This window comes from Zootoca vivipara, chromosome 12, assembly GCF_963506605.1.
Source record: "Zootoca vivipara chromosome 12, rZooViv1.1, whole genome shotgun sequence".
In the NCBI taxonomy this organism is placed as follows: domain Eukaryota; kingdom Metazoa; phylum Chordata; class Lepidosauria; order Squamata; family Lacertidae; genus Zootoca; species Zootoca vivipara.
The window spans coordinates 33,281,637-33,301,776 of record NC_083287.1 but is presented as its reverse complement, the minus strand read 5'-3'; the positions used below and the strand labels follow the sequence as shown (position 1 = coordinate 33,301,776).

The window sequence follows — 20,140 nt, the reverse complement described above, 5'->3', positions numbered from 1 at the left end:
CCCAAGGATACTGCTTTCTGGCAAGTCAGGAAGATGCAGGCAGCTATAGACAGATTTGGCACACCTTGTTTCAGTTTGCCCAGTTGTAGGGCCTTTTTGCGGGGAGATGAGTATCAAAACTTAGTTCTGGACCACTCTTTGTATGTAGGAGACATCTGCTATAATTGGGTATATACCTGTCAATGGAGGTTGTCAGAAGAACAGAAAAGGTGACCCTCAAGAACACATTAAGAGCATAATGAACAATCCTCCAAAATTAGAAGATTTTCCCCCTCAGTATTGGGCTTTTAGATTTTTATTTTTGTAATCCTGATTACTGCTATTTTCTGTAAAGCCCCCTTGTGAAACACCAGTGATCCACTTCCAGCCAATGTAGACAACACTGAAGTAGATGAGACGATGACAAGACAATGTTCTATGTACAGTTATTTGCCCTCTTTTAGTAAACCTTATATTTGAACACGGCCTGTAATGTCTGACCAGGCCCTAAGACAGAATTGAAGAACCTATGCCACTCAACATGTTGTTGGATGTCAGCTCCAGTCAGTGTCACCAATGGTCAAGGGTGATGGGATTTGTAATCTAGCAACAACTGGAGAACAATAGGTTCTCTACCCCTACTGTAACAACTACTTATCTTTGGCTCATCATTCAAGAAATTTGCAATCTGAATTTACATTTTCCAGAATTGCCATTTTACGAAGAGTCAGTTTACTAAATGATTCACTAAAAAACCCAAACTTTAAATTTCTCTATCGATGAAGTTTACCACTTAACATTCATAGATATTTAAAAGTTCCTAGGATTACTCTAATATTTAAAATGAATTAAATGGCCAGTGTTTGGATGCATGAACAGAATTTGAACTACCTGCTTTCAGGATACCTATGTCTGCAAGATCTCTCTCTCTCTCTCTCTCTCTCTCTCTCTCTCTCTCTCTCTCTCGCTCATATGAATACATTATTAAATCACAGTTTTAAATATTGTCTGTGTTTGACGAAGATACATTGGGTTTAATGAAGCATTTACCAAAGTAGGTGACGAATGGCAGCTTCATCAATTCAATTCCTTCCGTATGCCCTAGCCAGTTACGGAGAATAATGTCAATCCCATTTTTTAAGCACAAGGAACGTAACTAGGGATTAGATATAAAGTGTGTTGTGTGCTCTTTGTCATACTTTAACAATATGCTTCTTTTCAATCTCAGATACCTTAAACAATATTTTTAAGTCTGCATTGATTAAACTAGATTGTGCACTAAAATTTAGCTATATATTCTAACTGGGTTAAAAAACAAGTCACCTATATCACTAAATGAGTTTTAATTAAAGAGCTCTTTGCCAAATGTGACTTATAAATATTCAGTTATGATCTCTTAATTAATGAAAGCAGATTGCATGTTTTAAAGAGATGGTGTTTCACTACATTGGCACACTTAAAGTGTGTTACTTTCCAAGTATATCATTGGCATTTGAAAATACTTTTGAGAATTATTTTCATTCTAGCAATTATGTCATGAACTATTCAAATGTTGTTGGAGTACTGATATGCATATTTACTGATACATATTCAACCCACATGGAGATGTAGAAAAAACTTTTAGCTGAGGCATATCTTATCCAAATGTCTAACCCTATTGTGTTAGAACATCAATGCTTAGGTCAAATCAGGAACAGTCAATGAAACACAACACAATGCTTCTGTAAATAAAGGTAAATAAAGCTGTGGTCAAGGATAAATATGATGGCATACACAGTAATAAACATGCCGCCTCTTTTGTTGCTTTTGCTTTCATTATTTGGAAAGAGAGCGTCAGAAAGAGTAATATTCAGTGGTAAATATCTTTACTGTTCAGTGATAAAACAGAACATGCAAACTGTGCTATATACAGTAGTCAGAATCTGGTTCGTTCAGAACTAAAACTGTGGCTGGTATCTAAAGCAACATTTTAGACATAGCCAGTGAAATTCTGACTTACGTGTAAAAAACAACAAAACCCCCTTCATACACAAACAGCTTTGAAACAGTTTGCCATGTGACTTGAAAGGCTATTTGATAAGCACCAGCACAAACCCTTTGGGCACATGTAACTGGTTGTGCAGTTCTTTGAATCATGTCCTAGGCCCTATTAGGGATTTCCTGTTTATATGTTGTGCATGTGCTCCTGTACTGCAGGGTGACTGCATTTCATTTTATTTAAGATGTTACAAACCATGGGGTGTTTCTGCCATTGTGCAAAGAAACCCCCAGAACAGCTTTTTAATTTTGCAATTCACACTGAAACAAAATCTTTTCAAAGAGACAGTTCTGAGTCAATGTCAGGCATGCAATGTAATCTGTCTTGCATCTTTTTGCAGCAAGGAAAAAAATCTCTTGAAAACCAATGTACAGACTCTGTACCAGTTTCTACTATGAGATTTCCCCCAAAAAAATATTTTAAACTTTTTTCTTTCCAGGGGAGTTGGTTGTATCTTTGTCGAAATGATTCAAGGTGTTGCTGCTTTTCCAGGAATGAAAGACATTCAAGATCAACTTGAAAGAATATTTCTGGTAAGTCTCCTTCCCGCTTCCCCTGCATTTGATTATTGCATGCTGACAACTGTCTCCTCTACCCAAATATAAATACCAGGAACCTTATATAAACCACACTGAAATGAATGGAATTTCCATGGTGGCTGGAGCATTATGTCAGAATCCTTTTAAATCCAGAGTTTGTTTAAATTGGTCAGCCACTTCAAACAAAAATACTGTCAATAATTATCTAGCTAGATACATTGTGTGCATCATTAGAATTGCCCATTTGACAGTTATTAAAAATGGGACTACTCTGCTTAAAAAGGATTACTTCCTTCCCCCATGCTTTAGTGAATTGTGTACATGACGTTGGTTAATCATTTTTGAAATACCTGTAGGTGTTTGAATGATATCCAAAGAGCCAAATGTTTACCTACTCCCTTACTTGTTTGTGTTTTGCTTGTCGGGGGGCAGAAGTCATTGTGGGCAGAAATGGAGGGAGAGAGATTAGACAAATCAGAGAGAAGGAGAGATTGGATAAATTAGTTTCCCCTTTGTTTGGCTTTTGCTGATTTGCCGCAGCACTTTTGGGCAGAAACCAGGGAGGGAAGGAGCATGGACAAATCACAGATTCTAAATGTTTCCATGGGAAATAATGGAAACCATCGGCTCATTGTGAGAATGCTTACCTAACAATTTCCTGGGTACGCATTGTGTTCAGAAAGTGGAACCTGTGTGTACATAGTTAATCAGGTGGTTGTTTAAGATAACCAATACAAATTAATTCCTTCACAGTGAGACCATACACAGCTGTAGAGGCTGAACCAATAGCTGCATTTCCCCTGAATTCTGAACATTACCAGCAATAATTATTTTTTCAAAAACTTGAGTTCAGACCATTATAATTTTGGTGACACGACTCAATGAACTTTTTTTTTATCAACACATCAGAGCATAACTCATATTTTAATAACATTTCTTAAGCATTTGCATGGTTGTCAAAACCAATACTGTGTTATAAAAATCACAGGCCATAGGCTAAGAAGCCCCCTTCAACTAGAAAACTAGTTGACTGTACCAGCGTCATATTTTGAAACTCAAAATATGAGTTTCTGAGGGTTCTAAGTGTTCTGAGCCAGAGCCTTGTTAGAATGTTCAGTAATCAGACTATGATCAAAATGGTCTCAATTTCCATTATCAGAAGAAGAAAAAATCAAACACCAAAGTAAAGATATTCTCAACTGTTCCATAGCCTTTCCATAGGCCACCTGCATAGAGTTCATGGACCAAACGTCTGTAGCAGAAAAAAAAACCTAGTTACTCCAGTCTATGATTATGAAAAAGACTTGCTCTTACACTGTTCACCTCTCTTACACTGTTCACCACTGTTTTCATAAGAAGTGACGAGTACAGTGATTTGTACAATTAATAGCATCCTCATTTACATTTTCAGCTACCCTAGTTTATCTTACACTTTTATTGGAGGTGAATTATCAAATAAACTGTCTATAATTACTTGGTCTAATCTTTTATGAGCTCATTTACATTTGTAAATCTGGAAAAACTCTTGTAGTCACTATCACATGTTGGAGTTTAAAACACTTTGTTCTGTGGGATTGATATCCAGTTAACTGTTTAAGCATTATTGAGTCACCATAGTCTTGTTTAATTTAGTTTTGGCACATTTGTCTCAACATATAAGCAGAGTTGGTTTAACATTGAAAGAAATGTGAACGACTCCAATGGCCAATTAATACTTCTTTTTTCAATAGGAAGATTCATAGTGGAATCATCACTCTGTTCAAAGAACCTTGCTTTGGTTACTGTTGCTTTCTCTCTGCAATATATCGCCAGTGAAGCAGGCATCAAGGACCTTAGTGGTCCTTCTATATTTCCAGTGCCAGTAACAGTTCACTATCAGATTACCTAGTGTCAGCCAAACTCACATTAAGGTTAATTTAAAAGCACTAAACGCACCCTGTGTGGTTGTTTACTCTTAGTGGCTTAAAAGCTATTGTTTCAGCTTAGTGTGGCCCCTCAGCTGGGGAGAAATAAGAGGCCCTGCATCTAATCTGAATTCAACATAAGTGAAGAGTGAATGTTATTAATACCCTCTCCGCTTAGTGTTGTGAATCTGGTGGAAGAAAACCTCAATGAGGATGTAGTCTCTAGGATAAAATTTTAGAACCATAGCCAATAGAGAAGGACTAAATGAAATAGAACTGTTCACTAAATAACTTGGGAGTATGTCTAAAATGTAAAAATAAAATAAGACCTAAGATGTATATGTATGCAGCATTTACACTATGGTAATTGGTTGCAGTCTATTTGATCTTGGCATTATGCTAAGCATTACTCACATCTTCATTTCCTTTATTGTGCCACCAACTGTTCTTTTTTCTCTTGTTACCTGGAACAAATGACTATCTCTATTAAAGCTGTGCATGCTAGTAAAGAGTTTTAAGAATAAATGTTACATTATTTGCTTAACTGCCACAGAGCTATAGCAACTTAGCTATTACAGTACTGCAGGTTTTCAAAATCTTGAAGGCAAGAAAGCTTACCTTAATACATGTTTATTTGGAGAGAACAAATGAAAATTACTCAATAGATTCCCAGTGCTCACTGCAAATCAGTATATTTTTCTTACGAGTTGTCAGTTTAGAAATATTCTTATGAATAAAATAAATTCAAAAAACCATGACTAATCATGGAATAATTAAAAAGGTCACCTACTAGTCTTCCCGAGACTGCTAATGATTTATGATTATATCCAAGCAGTCATTTCAGAGAAATATATATATATTACATTGCTCATAATGCTGAATAGCAATATGGCAATACTTTGTTCATTTTGTCAGCAGTAAGTAGTGATGGGCATTTTAAACCCAATTTGATGTGTTGTTTGTTCATTTTGATTTTTTCAAGGTGAGTATTCAATGAAAGCACAGCTGTCTTTCAGGAGTTCTCTCCAAGTTTTTAATTTTGGCATATCTCTTCACTTGTTGGCATCCGTCTGTCTCAGGAGACAGTGGAAGAGTGTGCCTTTGTAGGTAAAGTCAAACTGCTGGAGAGTTACAGCACCTGCCGTGACTGTAGAGACAGATGCAGGAGAGGCATGCTTTATTGCAGGTGGGGCACATGAAGGCATCTAGTTTTGCTGCAACATACATATTTAGTTTCTTCAATTTCTGTACTGCTTTTCTTTCAAGAAGCTAAACGCCAGATTTCATGGTTCCTCTCCATTTTATCCCCACTGAAACCCTGTGAGATAGATTAGTCTAAGAGAAGGTTAATAATAGCCCAAGGTTTCCAGTGACTTCCATGACTGAGATGGGAAGCTTGAACCAGGGTCTTCCCCACCCTATCCAATAGTCACTCCAGCATCACTGCATTAGCATAGGTGTTTCATGCATGAACATTATCACATTGCTGCCCTAGGTTTGGTTGCTATAGCACATATAATGAATGTGATTAGTTGATTCAGTCATGTAGCACAATATTGTTTTTTTAAAAAATGTAGATTTTTTTGCAGCTGACATGCATTTCAGTGATTAAAGGCTTATTAGTGACTGTCTTTTCTACTGTTTTGTATTTTTTGTAGTTAGTTTACAACTAACTTCATTTATAAAATGTACTCCACAGACCTCAATGAGTTAACATTACCTGCAATTCTGCATAATTTTCCCTTCTACACAGAACAAATGTACTCTTAATACATTTTCTAGAAGGCACCACTACATTGCTGGATGTATGCTTTTCTGTGTTTTATAGTCCTGAACTTGTGCTTAAAACCTTACCAGTTTTCAACACATGTGGTTCAATGGTTCACTTTATGAAAAAATTAACAACTGGGCATATTACCAAAATGCATATTTTATAGACCATGGCATTGGAAATGGAGCCCACTGGATTATCTGTTCCCTTGTTATCTTGTATTAGACAAATGAATGTTTAATTACGAAGACAGAATTCCATATTGATAGAAATCTGAAAGAAAAATGACCCACCATCAAGCCTGCTTACCATTACAGGCAGAGCTTTAATCTTATTACAGCCCATTATTCTTACTGTTCTATTTCTCTCACACATTAGAAAATAAGAGACAATTTTGATGACTGAAAATAAAAAGGGTACATTATAGTAATATGTGCAGTAATAGAGTTTCATCCATAGAAATAATACCTGCCCTAGACAAAATGCAGACATGGACTTTGTAAAGACTTACTAACATAATTAATCAGATGGGCAGAAATGTCATGATTTTTGCTGCTTTTTAATATGCCCTATTCATTAGTTCTACAGATGTATACAAATAATGCAGATTAGTTATCATGGATCCTTATGAAGTCATTTTTATAATTGATAGATCCTTTGCGGTGTCTCAGTTGGGTGTATTTGTTTTTGTTAGTGTGTGTGTGTTGCCAAATACCCAAGTGGGACCTTTGTAGATAGTTGTGCGTTCTCTGGAATGCTATGCTGTAATTGTCTAGTCTCCCTGCCTCAGAATCACCACATACTAGAATATATTTCTTGGCATTAAATTCATTCTCTCTTCCTTCATGAATGTAAAGAATACCAAAGAGCCTGATTTATTATCTCTTATGGAACTAATGCTTATAGTGGCAGAAATGTTCATGCATTTTCTCTTGAATATTAAGCTTGACAATAAGCTATCATATTGTGCCTTGCAAAGAGTGTTGATGAGGCATAGATGGAATTGTCACTCAAAATACTGAGTCAACATACATAATATATGCTGCTAGTAGTTACATCTGTCTCTTTTGCCTTTTTAAGCTTTTCATATAAGCCAAGAATTAATCTGAAGAATGCAATTTCTTCATGATCTTTACTGTCACTTAAGTGTCTAGTTTATGGCCTCTGTTATGCCATTGGTAAATAGAATACACAGTGATGATTTGCTATAATTATTGCAACAATACTCGTATGTTTAGTGTATAAATTTTCTAAAACAACACCTTAAAAATCACAATAAAAATTACATTGACAATAAATAACTTTCAAATCTCAACCAATTAGCACTGAAGTAACCCAGTAAATGTCTGAGGAAACAGGTTTTTAATTGACAGCAAAAGGCACAGAGTAAAGGGATTACAGTAAACTTTCTGGGAGAACTTTCAATCATGAAAAAGCTTCTTTCAGAGGCAGAAGACATTAGTAATGGAAGCAGCATGGGGCACATTGCTATTTTTATAAGGTTTGTTTATTTTCTTGTGGTCCTGTTTAGAACTATCTTTTGAGGAGAAAAAAACCTATTGGTCAGTTTCTTAGAGAACCTCTACAAGCACTAAATTACAGTTTTTCTTTCATTACTGTGATTCTCAACCATGTTCAAGACATTACTGCCTTTCTCACTGGGTCTAAAGCAGTGTGAAATATTGCGGAAACTGGGGCTTTTACCCAAAGAAACTGCTGTATATTTGAAGTAGTGTCATGTGAATGATTAATTGTCACAGGATTGAATTGAAGATACTTGGTTTGGTAAATTGCAGCCTCTGTGAATCCACATATGACTATCTGAACTTGGCTCACTTCTTGAAGGTTGCAACTGCACATTTATTTTAAATAAATAATCTAAATTTCCGTGCCCACTTTAAACTATCTTGCTTTGCTCTGTTCTCCTAATTGAAGAACATTGTGGGAAGATTACTAGCTGAATCAAAATTTAGAAATTCACTCTCAGAGAGAGTTGCTGATAATCTGCAGTTTTGAAACTGAAGGAATAGGTTCAGAACCATAGAATTGTAGGGTTGAAAGGGACCCCAAGGGCATCTAGTCCAGCCACCTACAATGCAGGAAATTCAGCTAAAGCATGCATGACAGATGACCACCCACCCTCTGCTTAAAAACCTCCTGAGGGTGTCCATTCCACTGTTGAACAGCTCTTACTGTCCTGATGTTTAGTCAGAATCTACTTTCTTGTACAGTAACTTGATTCCATTGGTTCAATTCCCAGCCTCCAGAGCAGGAGAAAACAAGCTTGCTCCATCTTCCATGTGATAGCCCTTTAGATATTTGAAGATGGCTATCATATCTTCTTTCAAGTCTCCTCTTTACCAGGCTAAACATTCCCAGCTCCTTCAACCACTCCTCATAAGGCTTGGTTTCCAAACCCTTGATCATCTTGGTTGATGCAGTCAAAATAGCATTAGCTTCTTTTGTTGCTACATCATACATCTCCAAGCAGAGGACCTACTACTTGCTTGTTCTTCCTCCTGCCTTGAACATAGCTGAAGAAAACTTTAAATTATTTTTTGCCTCTCTTGGCAGCCTGAACTCATTCTGACCTTTGGCTCTCTTGATCTTCCTCCTGCAACTGTTGGCTACTTGTGTATATTCTTCCTTCTTGATTTTCCCATTCTTCCATTTTTTATACATGCCCTTCTTAAATATCAGTTCATCTGTAAGTATATGCAGCCACACTGATTTATTTAGATGCCTCCCATTTTTCCTTGAATTGTATGCATTTGTGCTTTCAATATTTCACCTTTAAGAAATTCTCATCTGTCTTGGACTCCCTTCTCTTTCAGTATTTATGACCATGCGATCTCACCCAGTATTTCCTTAACTTTTTGAAACCAACCTTCCTTATGAAAAGCTCTTGCAATAATATGCCTTTTAAACTTTTGATAGTGCTGCACTACCCTGTGTGCCTTGCTCTCCCCCCCCCCCTCTAGTTTTAGTGGTTTCCAATGTGGTGTTGTCTGATAGCATGCTACTGTAAGAATACTGCCTTTCTAATTTCAATTCTCTGCCTCCCTCTCCTGGTCAAACTGAAATATTGCATGGTTGCTGTTATATACTGCAGAGTTAGTATACGGGTGGGGTGGGGTGGGGGGAATCAGCATACAACATATTTGCAATTCTTCTGTACCTTCCCTTTCATGTGAGGTAGCTTTGGCTAATGTAGAGCTACTGCTGAGCAGAAATTTGGAGATTGTATTCATTCTCAGGGATGCGGGTGGCGCTGTGAGTTAAACCACAGAGCCTAGGGCTTGCCAATTAGAAGGTCGACAGTTCGAATCCCCGCAACAGGGTGATCTCCCATTGCTCCCATTGCTCGGTCCCAGCTCCTGCCAACCTAGCAGTTTGAAAGCACATCAAAGTGCAAGTAGATAAATAGGTACCGCTACAGCGGGAAGGTAAATGGTGTTTCCGTGTGCTGCTCTGGTTCGCCAGAAGTGGCTTTGTCATGCTGGCCACATGACCTGGAAGCTGTACGCTGGCTCCCTCGGCCAATAACGCGAGATGAGCACCACAACCCCAGAGTCGGTCACGACTGGACCTAATGGTCAGGGGTCCCTTTACCTTTACCTTTTATTCAAACTCTTTGCACACTGAATCACAAGCCATATCTTCCACAGACACTACTTTAATAATTCTCAGACGCTCCAGGCTACTTGCTATTATTATACCCAGTCCGTCTTTAATGTGAAAGGTGATGATTAAGGAGTAAAAGTCATGGTGTTGCTGATACGTTAATACGTTTTAAAATGCAAACGTTAGTTAGGGCTTCTTTTGCCAATTAAGTAAGAAAAATATCTGTTCAGGCTAGCCATCTGTTCTGTATACAACTTTACAGTGCACTTTACAGATTAAAGAACTGTAAGAAGGGAGAACAGGACCATTGAAGGGATCCAAACTTTGGCAAAAAAAAAAGCAAGCAGAAAATAAGGTATATTAAAAAAAGAATTTTAGGAACTTATTGCTACAAACATACATTCACATTGTGGCTTAGATGCTGAAGTCTCCCATTGCAGTGCTAAAGCTCACATCCTGTTGCTCCCCATGGTTATTGGTGCTGATTTTGATTAATGTAGTTTTCAGTGTTGAATTAATTAACAGTAAACCTCTTTGTATCAGGTAGAACAGGCGTGTCCAAAGTCTGTTTCAGGGGCCTAATCCGGTCCCTGTGGCAGTTTATCTCCTGGGGTAATATCCTAAAAAAACCTCAACAACTTAAATCCTTAAAAATGTTCAATAACTTCAGTGCTAAAAAAAAGCTCAACAACTTTGGGCTAAGATCATAAAGAAAGCTCAACGACTTTGGTCAGCCCTCACAGCCCTTCACTTCATCATCAAATCTGGCCATATTTGAAAAAAGTTTGGACACCATTGAGGTAGTACATAAATAATGACTTGGTATTCCTGTTATAAATCACCTGATGAACATGGATGTCCATAAAGTTTAAATGATTAGTTCTTGTTCTTTTGTAGTAAATCCTGAAATAGTAAATCTTTTGAAACCTTGCGCAAATCAATACATTATTCTTAAGGTAAATCAATCATAAAATATTTTACATGAAGTGGTCATCTGTATTTTAAACTAAATGTATTTGACTCTGTTTACTTGTAGGTGCTTGGAACCCCAAATGAAGATTCGTGGCCTGGAGTTCATTCTCTACCCCATTTCAAGCCAGGTAGGTTTCAAGACCTTGCCATCAGATTTCATATTTAAATATCATTTCTATTGTGAAAAGATTCTGGCATTATAAACAAAGGTGCCCTTTCAGGTTTCAGCTGATGAGTATGCTGCAATCTGCTTCTAGCTATATAGGAAGCTAGTCTTGGTTTGTTTAGTTCAGTATTGTCCTCATTGATTAGCAATGATTCTGGGTTTCATACAGGAATCTTTCCCAGCCTGGAGATGCCAGGGATTGACTTTGGCACATTCTGCATGCCAAGTACCGGTAGTTGCTCTGCCACTGAGCTCTGACCCTTTCCAAGTTACTGCTCAGTCACTGTGCTTTGTCTTGACCATTCTTTCCCCAAGCTTCAACCAGAGAAGTGAGGCAGTTTGCATTACCTTCTTTCCATTCTCTCTATAGGCCTTGCTCAGGTTGGTGGGGCTACTCCCTACAGGATCTCAGGAAAGTCACCCTCACCCTGTTGGTTTATAAATCCTAGTGACAAAAATTGCAATTATATGCCCCTCTGAGATACCTTACTTCTGCAGAGATACCCTGGCACTGTCAGGGTGATATAGCGCTAACTTAGTCATTGGCCAGTTGGCATCTCAACTGCATACTGAAAATTTATCTCAATAAATTTGACTTGTAATTTTTGGTTTCACATTCTTTGTATAAATGACACAACACAACACAACACAACACAATACAATGTCTGATGTCCAATCATTTACTCTCCAGAATTTCACTGGGTTTACTTTAATATCATCTTAGTAATTTGTTTTTATCTGAATGCTGATAACTTCCTGAAGAGGAGCCCCTGTTTTGCTGAAGACAGCCCAAACTCCCTTTATTACTATGTGAATGTGGGCATGGTTTCAACTAAGCACACAGAAAGTGGAAGTTGGTATAAAATCCCGCTTCCTAAGAATCTCAACCTTCTAATTTAAAATGTTTGATAAACTGTTATCCCCACTCTTGTCCCTGAAAATCATCTTTGAAATGTGTTTGTTGTAAGCCATAATACATTTTCATTTCTCCTGTTTTTTTTTAAAAAAAATTCCACTGTCTTACCCACTCTCTCCCAATTTTGCTATAAAATTCACAGTCTTCTACACTTTATAAATCTAAATTTAAAGTATTTGGTCTTCCAACCACCTGGAAATACAAAGTAGCTAACATTTCAGAAAATATGCTTTAAAAATAAATGTATAATTTTAAGACTACAAGCTAGGTTACTTTGAAAGGCACTCATTTTAGTACATTGCTAAGGCTGCTACTGTTGTTTAATTCTGTAACGATGCGGTGGTGTTTTTCCAGTGAAGAATTTGAGTTTAGAATAGTTTGCTTCAGAGGTGGTTGACTACAGCTCCCATAATTCCTTACCATTAACCATGCTGGTTGAGGCTGATGGAGTTGGAGTCCAGCAACATCTGAAAAGCATCGCAGTGGCTAGCATACTTGAAAAAATGGGGTTGTTTTGCCAGTAGGTGGCAGTCAAGAAACCTTTCTGAGCTGGTTAATTCTATGTTTGATTACGGTAGCTTTATTTTAATTTGTGTATATGTGTCATGTGTTTGTAGTTTTTCTTAATAGAGCGGATTCAGGGAAATAAACTGAAAAGGGAATGTTATAGGCTGTATTTTAAGATGGCCATTGTGTTAGATTTATGTTTCTCTGGTTAAATGCTATATGCTTTGCCAGTTGTGATTTAAAACACTAGCTTCAAAACACTGTACGTACTTGGAAAGGTACAGATGATTGTCAGTTGGAAAAAGCCAGCTGAATGTTATCACTCTTTTTCTGTGAGTAATAATTTTTTAGACCCTTGTTCTTTCAAACTTGATCTAATTCTATACACATTTGTAGTCCAAGATATTATCCTTTAGTAGCAACTATTATTTGTAGGCTTCATGTCCATGTGATTTGGTCAGGTCTGTATTTTAAATACATGGATTTGCTGCCATTATATTTGGCTGCTAGATAAGCATCTTATTGATGCTCTTAGTTTAACACTTTGGTGTTAATGTGGGAGTTGTAAGGTTAAAAAAAAACTTTCTGCCTTTGCTTTATAATGGAATCTAAGAACCTTGAGGCTGATATAAAACTGCATGGCTCCCACACTGAAACTGCAAAAATCCCTTTCACACACACTGACAGGTGTGATGTAAAAGAACTTACAAATGTGTTGCTTCTTCACTCGTACAGTATTCTCTCCACATGAAATACTGCATTCCTCTGATGATAATAGTGCCTGTATATAACTGGTAAAATGCATACTGACAAAAGCTATTGAATTGTGTGCTCACTGCATTGCAATCATGCATTTCTGCCTAGTGTGTCTATCAATGCCGAAGTTTGTCTATTTTTTTCCAATTCTAATTGGCTTAGGAAAAAAGAATGCAGAAAACACTGATGAAGAGAAAGTTAGCATCTGCTAAAAGGCTTTGATGTCTAAGCTTAGCTAGGTTTTTAGCAGAAAACGAGATTTTGAGCAGAAGGAAGAAAGTCATTAACGGCTACTAGGTTTAAAATGGCTGGTGACAATTAAATATCTACAACTTTTTACATTTCATTGATTATTTAATTTCTATACTGCTTAATATATTAAAAATATCTCTTAAGCAATGTATAAAAAAAACTTAAGAGAGTTCAAAATCCATGTCATCTTAAACAATTAAACGATTATTAGTACCCTACTTTAAGAAACTCCCCCTGCCTCTCCAAGGTGTGATTTGGTATAACATAATGCTGAGGCAGTATTTCTTCCTGGGATGATTACCTATTAATCTATTCTGGGCAGAAACTGTGGCAGTACTGGCCCAAGATACAGACTGAACTGGTATCAAAGGATGTACATAGTATATTATTGCTGTGTCATGTTTTGCGCTCTCATACAAGTGTTTAACAAAAAGATTTTTAAGAAGATATTTTAGAGAACTATTCCATGCTCAAGTTCTCCTCTGAGCCAAAAGCAAAACACCACAAAACCTCCCATTTTATTCAGCTTCTTGCAACCTTCCAGGCAAGATAATTAACACTTACTCATTATTGCAGAGCACAGTGCTCTTCTTTCTAGGACGAATCTATGAACATTATGCATCAGTACTTTTCCTCTCTCGCACTCCTTGTTGCGTTGCCTTAGGAGCCAAGCACACAAAATCAAATGGATAAAAAGCACACTTCTGTTTCCTTCTCTGTGATATATGAGGACCAGTAGAGGGATGCTGGGATCCAGGCCCCTAAAGCAGTATGTGGGATTAATTAGTAACTTTATTAAGGAGCTGCTCTGAACAGTAAAATATCCCTGATAGACATTTCTGGCACAAACTGAAGTAGGAACTCAGATCAGTGAGAGAGTAGGAGATTTCAGGTAACATGAGGGAAAATAATAGAATAATATGCACACTTAATCAGAGATAAAATGTAATCAAATAAATGCATGCACTGCCTCTTTTCTGCCCTGCTTTGAGCATGTACTTTCCCTTTCCTCATGGTGCCTCCCCCACATTTCTTTCCCTCAGAGTCAAGGCAGTTTAGCTGTTTAGTTCAATGCTATTAGGCATGAGCATACTAGAGAATAAATAAATGTGCTTTTGGAAACAGCTCCAAAGTGTTATTAAAAAGTCAAAATTAATATAATAGGTGTGTGCACCAAAAACAACATAGTTTAATAGGCTTTTTTAATGCTGTAGAGCAGAGATCCTCAAACTTTTTAAACAGGGGGCCAGTTCATTGTCTCTCAGATACTGTTGGGGGCTGGACTATAGTTTGAAAAAAATATGAATGAATTCCTATGCACACTGCACATATTTTATTTGTAGTGCACAAAAAAACCAGGAAAAACTATACAATATTTAAAATGAAAAACGATTTTAATCAACATAAACTTATAAGTATTTCAATGGGACGTATGGGCCTGCTTTTGGCTAATGAGATGGTCAATACCCAGTTCCATATTTGTCACTGCTAGTCACAGCACTGTGAGGACAGTCGTATACTTTTGCCAACAGTGCAGTCATTTTCCATTTATTACGAAGGTCCTTTCTCCTCAATGGGAGGGCAGAGAGAGCTTTAAAGTAACTTGCTTTCCAGAAATAATTTCCATTGCCACCTCGAGGTCCAAGCTCGGTGCGGATCCTTCCCCATTCCAACTCTAAAACACTTACATGACTCTGTAAGGGGAATTCTGTGAAGATCAATGCCCACCTCCAGCGCTCAGCGCAGCAGGAAGGATAGCAAGCTGGCACTCCCCCCCCCCAACTGTCCCTCAGGCAGCATCCCACCCCACCATCAGCACTCAGCACAGTGGGAAGGATAGCAAGCCGGCTCTCCCTCGCTCGCTCTCCCTCAGGCAGCATCCCGCTCAAGTTGGCCGTGGCGATCAAAGATATCTCTCCCCTCATCCCACCCAGCCTGCCCTACAACTGCAGTGCCACTCACGAGTAGCCGGGCGCAGACTCCTTGCGGCACAAACAGACCGTCAGTAGCCTCACCCCCAGCTCTGGCACTCATGCTGATCCTGGGGTCTGAGGAACTCGCTGGCAAAGAGAGAGGCAGGCAGGGAAAAGAACCAACTTTAGAATAGCAATGCTGGTTGATCTCCCGGCCGGGCTCTCCCCACTGTTGCCACTGCTGAGACCAAAGGCGGCAGGAAAGAGGCAGCCCGCCATGTGACTCCTGCCGGTGAGGAAGGACGGCAGCGGCGGGCGAGTGCCAAGCTGGAGGTAAAAGTGGTGAGGCTGCTGCCTTCTCCCTTGGCCAGGGGGGCGAGGAGCGCTTCTTATAGGATGCTCGCCAAGGCCAGCATCGTGAACTCTTTGCTTAAGACGGGAGGGCAGGAAGGAAGGAAGGGTGGAGGCGGCAGTGGGTGGGCCTGGCCAGGTTAAGGACCCTGGCGGGCCGGATGCGGCCCGCAGCCGGTAGTTTGAGGACCCCTGCTGTAGAGAATGGCAAGTCAGAGAAGGTGTTTTGCTTTTAAAGAAAAGACATTAAACTTTTAAAAATTACTCCTGAACACTGGGTAATGGATGTATACCTGAACCGTAAATCAGGTTCTTAGGATTAGGTAAATCAAAGTTTTACATGGTTTTGTTGTCATAATGTAGACTTCTTTATTGAAGTTAGGTATTAATATTCTAAATATTATCTGGAAATCAAAATTTCACCTTATGTTTTGGTAACCAAAGTGGAAGACTACATTAGACTCTTATAAATGCCAAATGCTGTATTTTGAATAAAAGGCTTTCGTGGATTTTTTTGCCTTAATATAAAAGTTACCAGTGATAAGTCAAAACACCATACATGTATATTTATTCATTTTTTAAAAAATAAAGTAGGCCAGCAGTTGTTATCCAATAGCTTTATTTGCCTAGAGAGTTTATGAAGTAATTTATAGGCGTCTTGGAGAACAGGATGAGTAAATAAGCTACTCAGGAGATTTGGGGCAATAATTAGGCAACCAGAGACCATAATTGTGCTGCAAGTGATATAGTTTGAAATTCAGGAGCAATAAAATCCTATTTTTCCACAAAAAGGATTATTTTATCCCCTGAGATTTGTAAATGTGGTGCTTACTGAATTGCTTCAAGAAAGGTTTAGAGCAGAGCATGAGGCTTTTAAGAATTTTGAACAGAAAAAATGCAAATAAGAGGTATGTAGTCTCACAATTCCCAACCCATTTTGGTCCAGAATAAGTTTGAAATAACATTTGGGCAGCGAAATAATTTATAAATTCATAAAACGGTCCATAAATTGCCCCACTTCCTGCAAAGTCCTTACATGCTACTAACTATACGTTCCGAACAATGACTGTTGTGATCCTTTAATGCTGTAACAGTGGTGAAGTTGTATTCTAGCCTCCTTACATTCTAGCATCCCTATAGCTCTCTAGCTTACTTTTGACTCACAGGTTGGGAAAAATTATGACTGGAAAGTTCTGTCCCGTTGGAACTGTTTTATGTTTTGTGAAATTGTGATGTTTTTATTTGCATACACCCACACCCACACCCTGGTATATATAAAATTTTATATGGTGAAGGGTGAAAAAAATATTATAAAATAAGTAAATGAAACTGCATTGCACCAGCCATGTGTAGTAGTAGTAGTAGTAGTAGTAATAGTCCATCAGCCCCTTTTCTCAACCAATTTCCCTTGAAACTCTTCTCACCAATCCTGGGTAATTTGCAAGCTAAGTTTGTATTCAGAACATTCGTGGTAGGAGTGAAAGCAGCTTGAAAGGGAAGGTTGCAGAGGGAAAGAGTTTTCTATAAGCCATCTTGGAAGAAGTTGTATCCTGAAAGGTGTGGGAAATAGATAATGGTAGTAAATAATAATTAAATAAATATTAGTCCTACACAATGTTTTCAAAAGACACTTCATTTTCTTGCAATGTGCCCATGAATCTCTCTGTCCTTTTATATCCTGAGTTGTGAGGGGATATTATTTCTAATTCATATTCCCTTTACTGGGGATCCCCCTTTTTAGTCTACTGCAGGAAAAACAACACATTTTATTGTAGTATGAGATTTATGAACTAGTGTCCTTTTTATTAGATGCAAGATTGCAGCTGATAAGGTTATGCCTCAATAAAAAATGTTCATCTTTTTGTTTTCATTTTAGTTTGAGTTGGAACCTGACAATATCTCTTAGTAAACCCAAAATAAGCTAGTATGGCCTTCTGTTTGTATCTAGGGACCATCCAAAATAAAACCATACAACACACAGTTCCAGTTGGCAAGTTGGAAAGGGCAAGGAAGCAAGATTTGGCAAGAATTTCAGATATTTTCCATTCAGGCATGTTTGAGAATGAAGTAAATTTTAGAGATTTTGTTTCTTGTCCAGATTTGCTCCCATTGGCACTTGAAAAAATGTTAGCAGCTTTGATTCTTTGTTTACATTATTTTGTAAATTCTATTTTATTTTTTCACATTTAACAAGTGAAACATTTTAATGCTGCCACTTCATCTGTTTTGTTATACTAAACTAAGCATATTGTTTGTCACTCCTATCATCCCTGACCATGTTTGCTGGAGTCCAACAACATCTCGAAGGCACCATGTTGACTATCAGTGGGTTATTTTTCTCTCTTGTTTTTGTATCTGGCCCAGGACCCAGACATGAAGGAGGGAGAAGCTAGGCATGCTTTACTGCAGGGATAGGGAAACTCAGGCTAATAATCATGGAATAATTCCATCCCTTACTCCTGCAAAACAGGAAGAAAGTAAAATTAGTACTTCTTTCCCTTCGCTGATGGTTGAGGAATTGTGAACAATAAAGAACTTTTGTTTCTTGAGCTACTATTATGGGCAAAGGAACAAGTAATTACTGTAATTGTGGGACTGTGGTTATTTTTATCCAAGTAGAGGTTTATATGAGTTGCATACCTCCCAGCTTGTCTCTACACAAGAGCCTGTGTTTCAGTTCATTTTTCTTCCTGTTGCTGTTACAGATTGGTTCATCAGGGATATGGAGCCATGAAACAAATGCTCTCAAGTGGATGTATTTGTGTACAAGAAATCTAATCTGACTGTATAAAGCAGACACCCCCAAACTTCGGCCCTCCAGATGTTTTGGACTACAATTCCCATCTTCCCCAACCACTGGTCTTGTTAGCTAGGGATCATGGGAGTGTAGGCCAAAACATCTGGAGGGCCGCAGTTTGGGGGTGCCTGGTATAAAGTTTCCTGCTGTACTGTTCTTCAACCCTGTGCCCCCAGATATTGTTGGGTTAGAACTCTTTATGGGAGTTGTAGTCCAACAATATCTGTGAACACAAGGTTGAAGAACACTGTCCTGGTTCATAATGTTATTAAGCCGGATTATTGACTGGTATGCTCTGGTCCATGGGGTCTCGAAGATTCGGACACGACTAAACAACAACAACAATTGAATGGTATTGGCATTTAAGAACACCTCACCAGTATTAAAAAATCAGTGGTCTCCATGCACAATTCAGGGTGCTGGTTTTTTCCTGTAAAGCTCTGGAAGGCTTGCAGCCAAAGTTCTGAAGGACCAGGGGTTCTCCTAGGAACCTGTTTGGTTTTTTAAAATTCTTAAGCAGAAGTCCTACTCTAGGATGTCACCACAGTCAGCAGTTAATGGCAATCAGAGACAGGGCCTTTTCAGTGGTGGTTTCCAGTTGTGGAATAGTATCTCCCAGAGGCATTCAGCTGGTGCCTACATGAATAAATATTAGGCACCATGTGAATGTAATTCTATTTTCTAGAGCTTTTTTTGTTACTCCTTGTACTGTTGATGTTGCAGTTTGTTCTCAGCTTTTGGGGTAGGTGGGTGTTAAATTTAGCTATCTTGGAAACTTGTGCTGAATCAGTATTAAAAAATAGTTTACATTTTTTTAATGCGACGGAGCCACACAATAAGCTGTATTTGATGAATTTATTAGACTATTTTAAGTATGTTTCCTATACAGGTTCATACAAAACAGGAGATCTTTATTTTTTGTTACAGATCGGTTTACACAGTACAGTGCAAAAAACCTTAGGCAAGCCTGGAATAAGTAAGTCTTTTATTACCATGTTCTATCAATGTTGCTGATTTCTTGCCAATTGTCCTTCCTAACTAAGAATATATATCCCTTCACATTTTGGAAAATTGTGTGTATTTCATATCTCAGAAGCTACCCAGATTACTTTTTGCCTCAAATGTTAGAAGTATCATTTTGTGTTTGAGGATATACTGTAGGAAATTAACAATGCACAAAGGCAAGTTATACTGGTTATGAACCTGTAGGTCAGTTGTAGATGGATGAGTAAGTGGATTAACAACAGAATAACTGGAAATATTCATTTGCCTAAAGGTGCTTCTGCTACTTGTAGGCTCTTTTCTGGCTCACTGTACAATCCATAGGCTTCATAAACTGATATATTGGGATGTATTTAGTCCCACTGTGTTCTTATTCGTATCATGGGGCAAATAAAGTCAATAATAGCATTGATTAAAAAGTATAATTTGCATAAGGTATACATTTCTGGTAAGCTCTTACTGAAAATTATTCTGATTAAATTTAGTACCTTTTATTTTCCAATGTACTGATATGATCACAACAAAAGCCAAAAGAATATCCTTATTAAAAACTATCCTAACATATTCCGAGTTCTTTGTGTGCCTCTGCAAAAGGATTGTTCTTCAGTTTAAATGATGTGATGAATAAATGCATGAAAGTTATCACAATAGCA

General features: G+C 37.9%; 1 protein-coding gene across 3 annotated transcripts in view; it reads left to right on the top strand.

Annotated features, from left to right (window-relative positions):
- The window catches only part of CDK14 (cyclin dependent kinase 14), a 237,490-nt gene that overhangs the window by 132,613 nt on the left and 84,737 nt on the right, over nt 1-20,140 (top strand). For all 3 annotated transcript variants that reach the window (XM_060280771.1, XM_035129982.2, XM_035129984.2), the window contains 3 exons: nt 2,457-2,550; nt 10,892-10,955; nt 19,413-19,461. In XM_060280771.1, the coding sequence (XP_060136754.1) occupies nt 2,457-2,550; nt 10,892-10,955; nt 19,413-19,461 (207 nt within the window). The remainder of the gene's footprint in view (nt 1-2,456; nt 2,551-10,891; nt 10,956-19,412; nt 19,462-20,140) is intronic.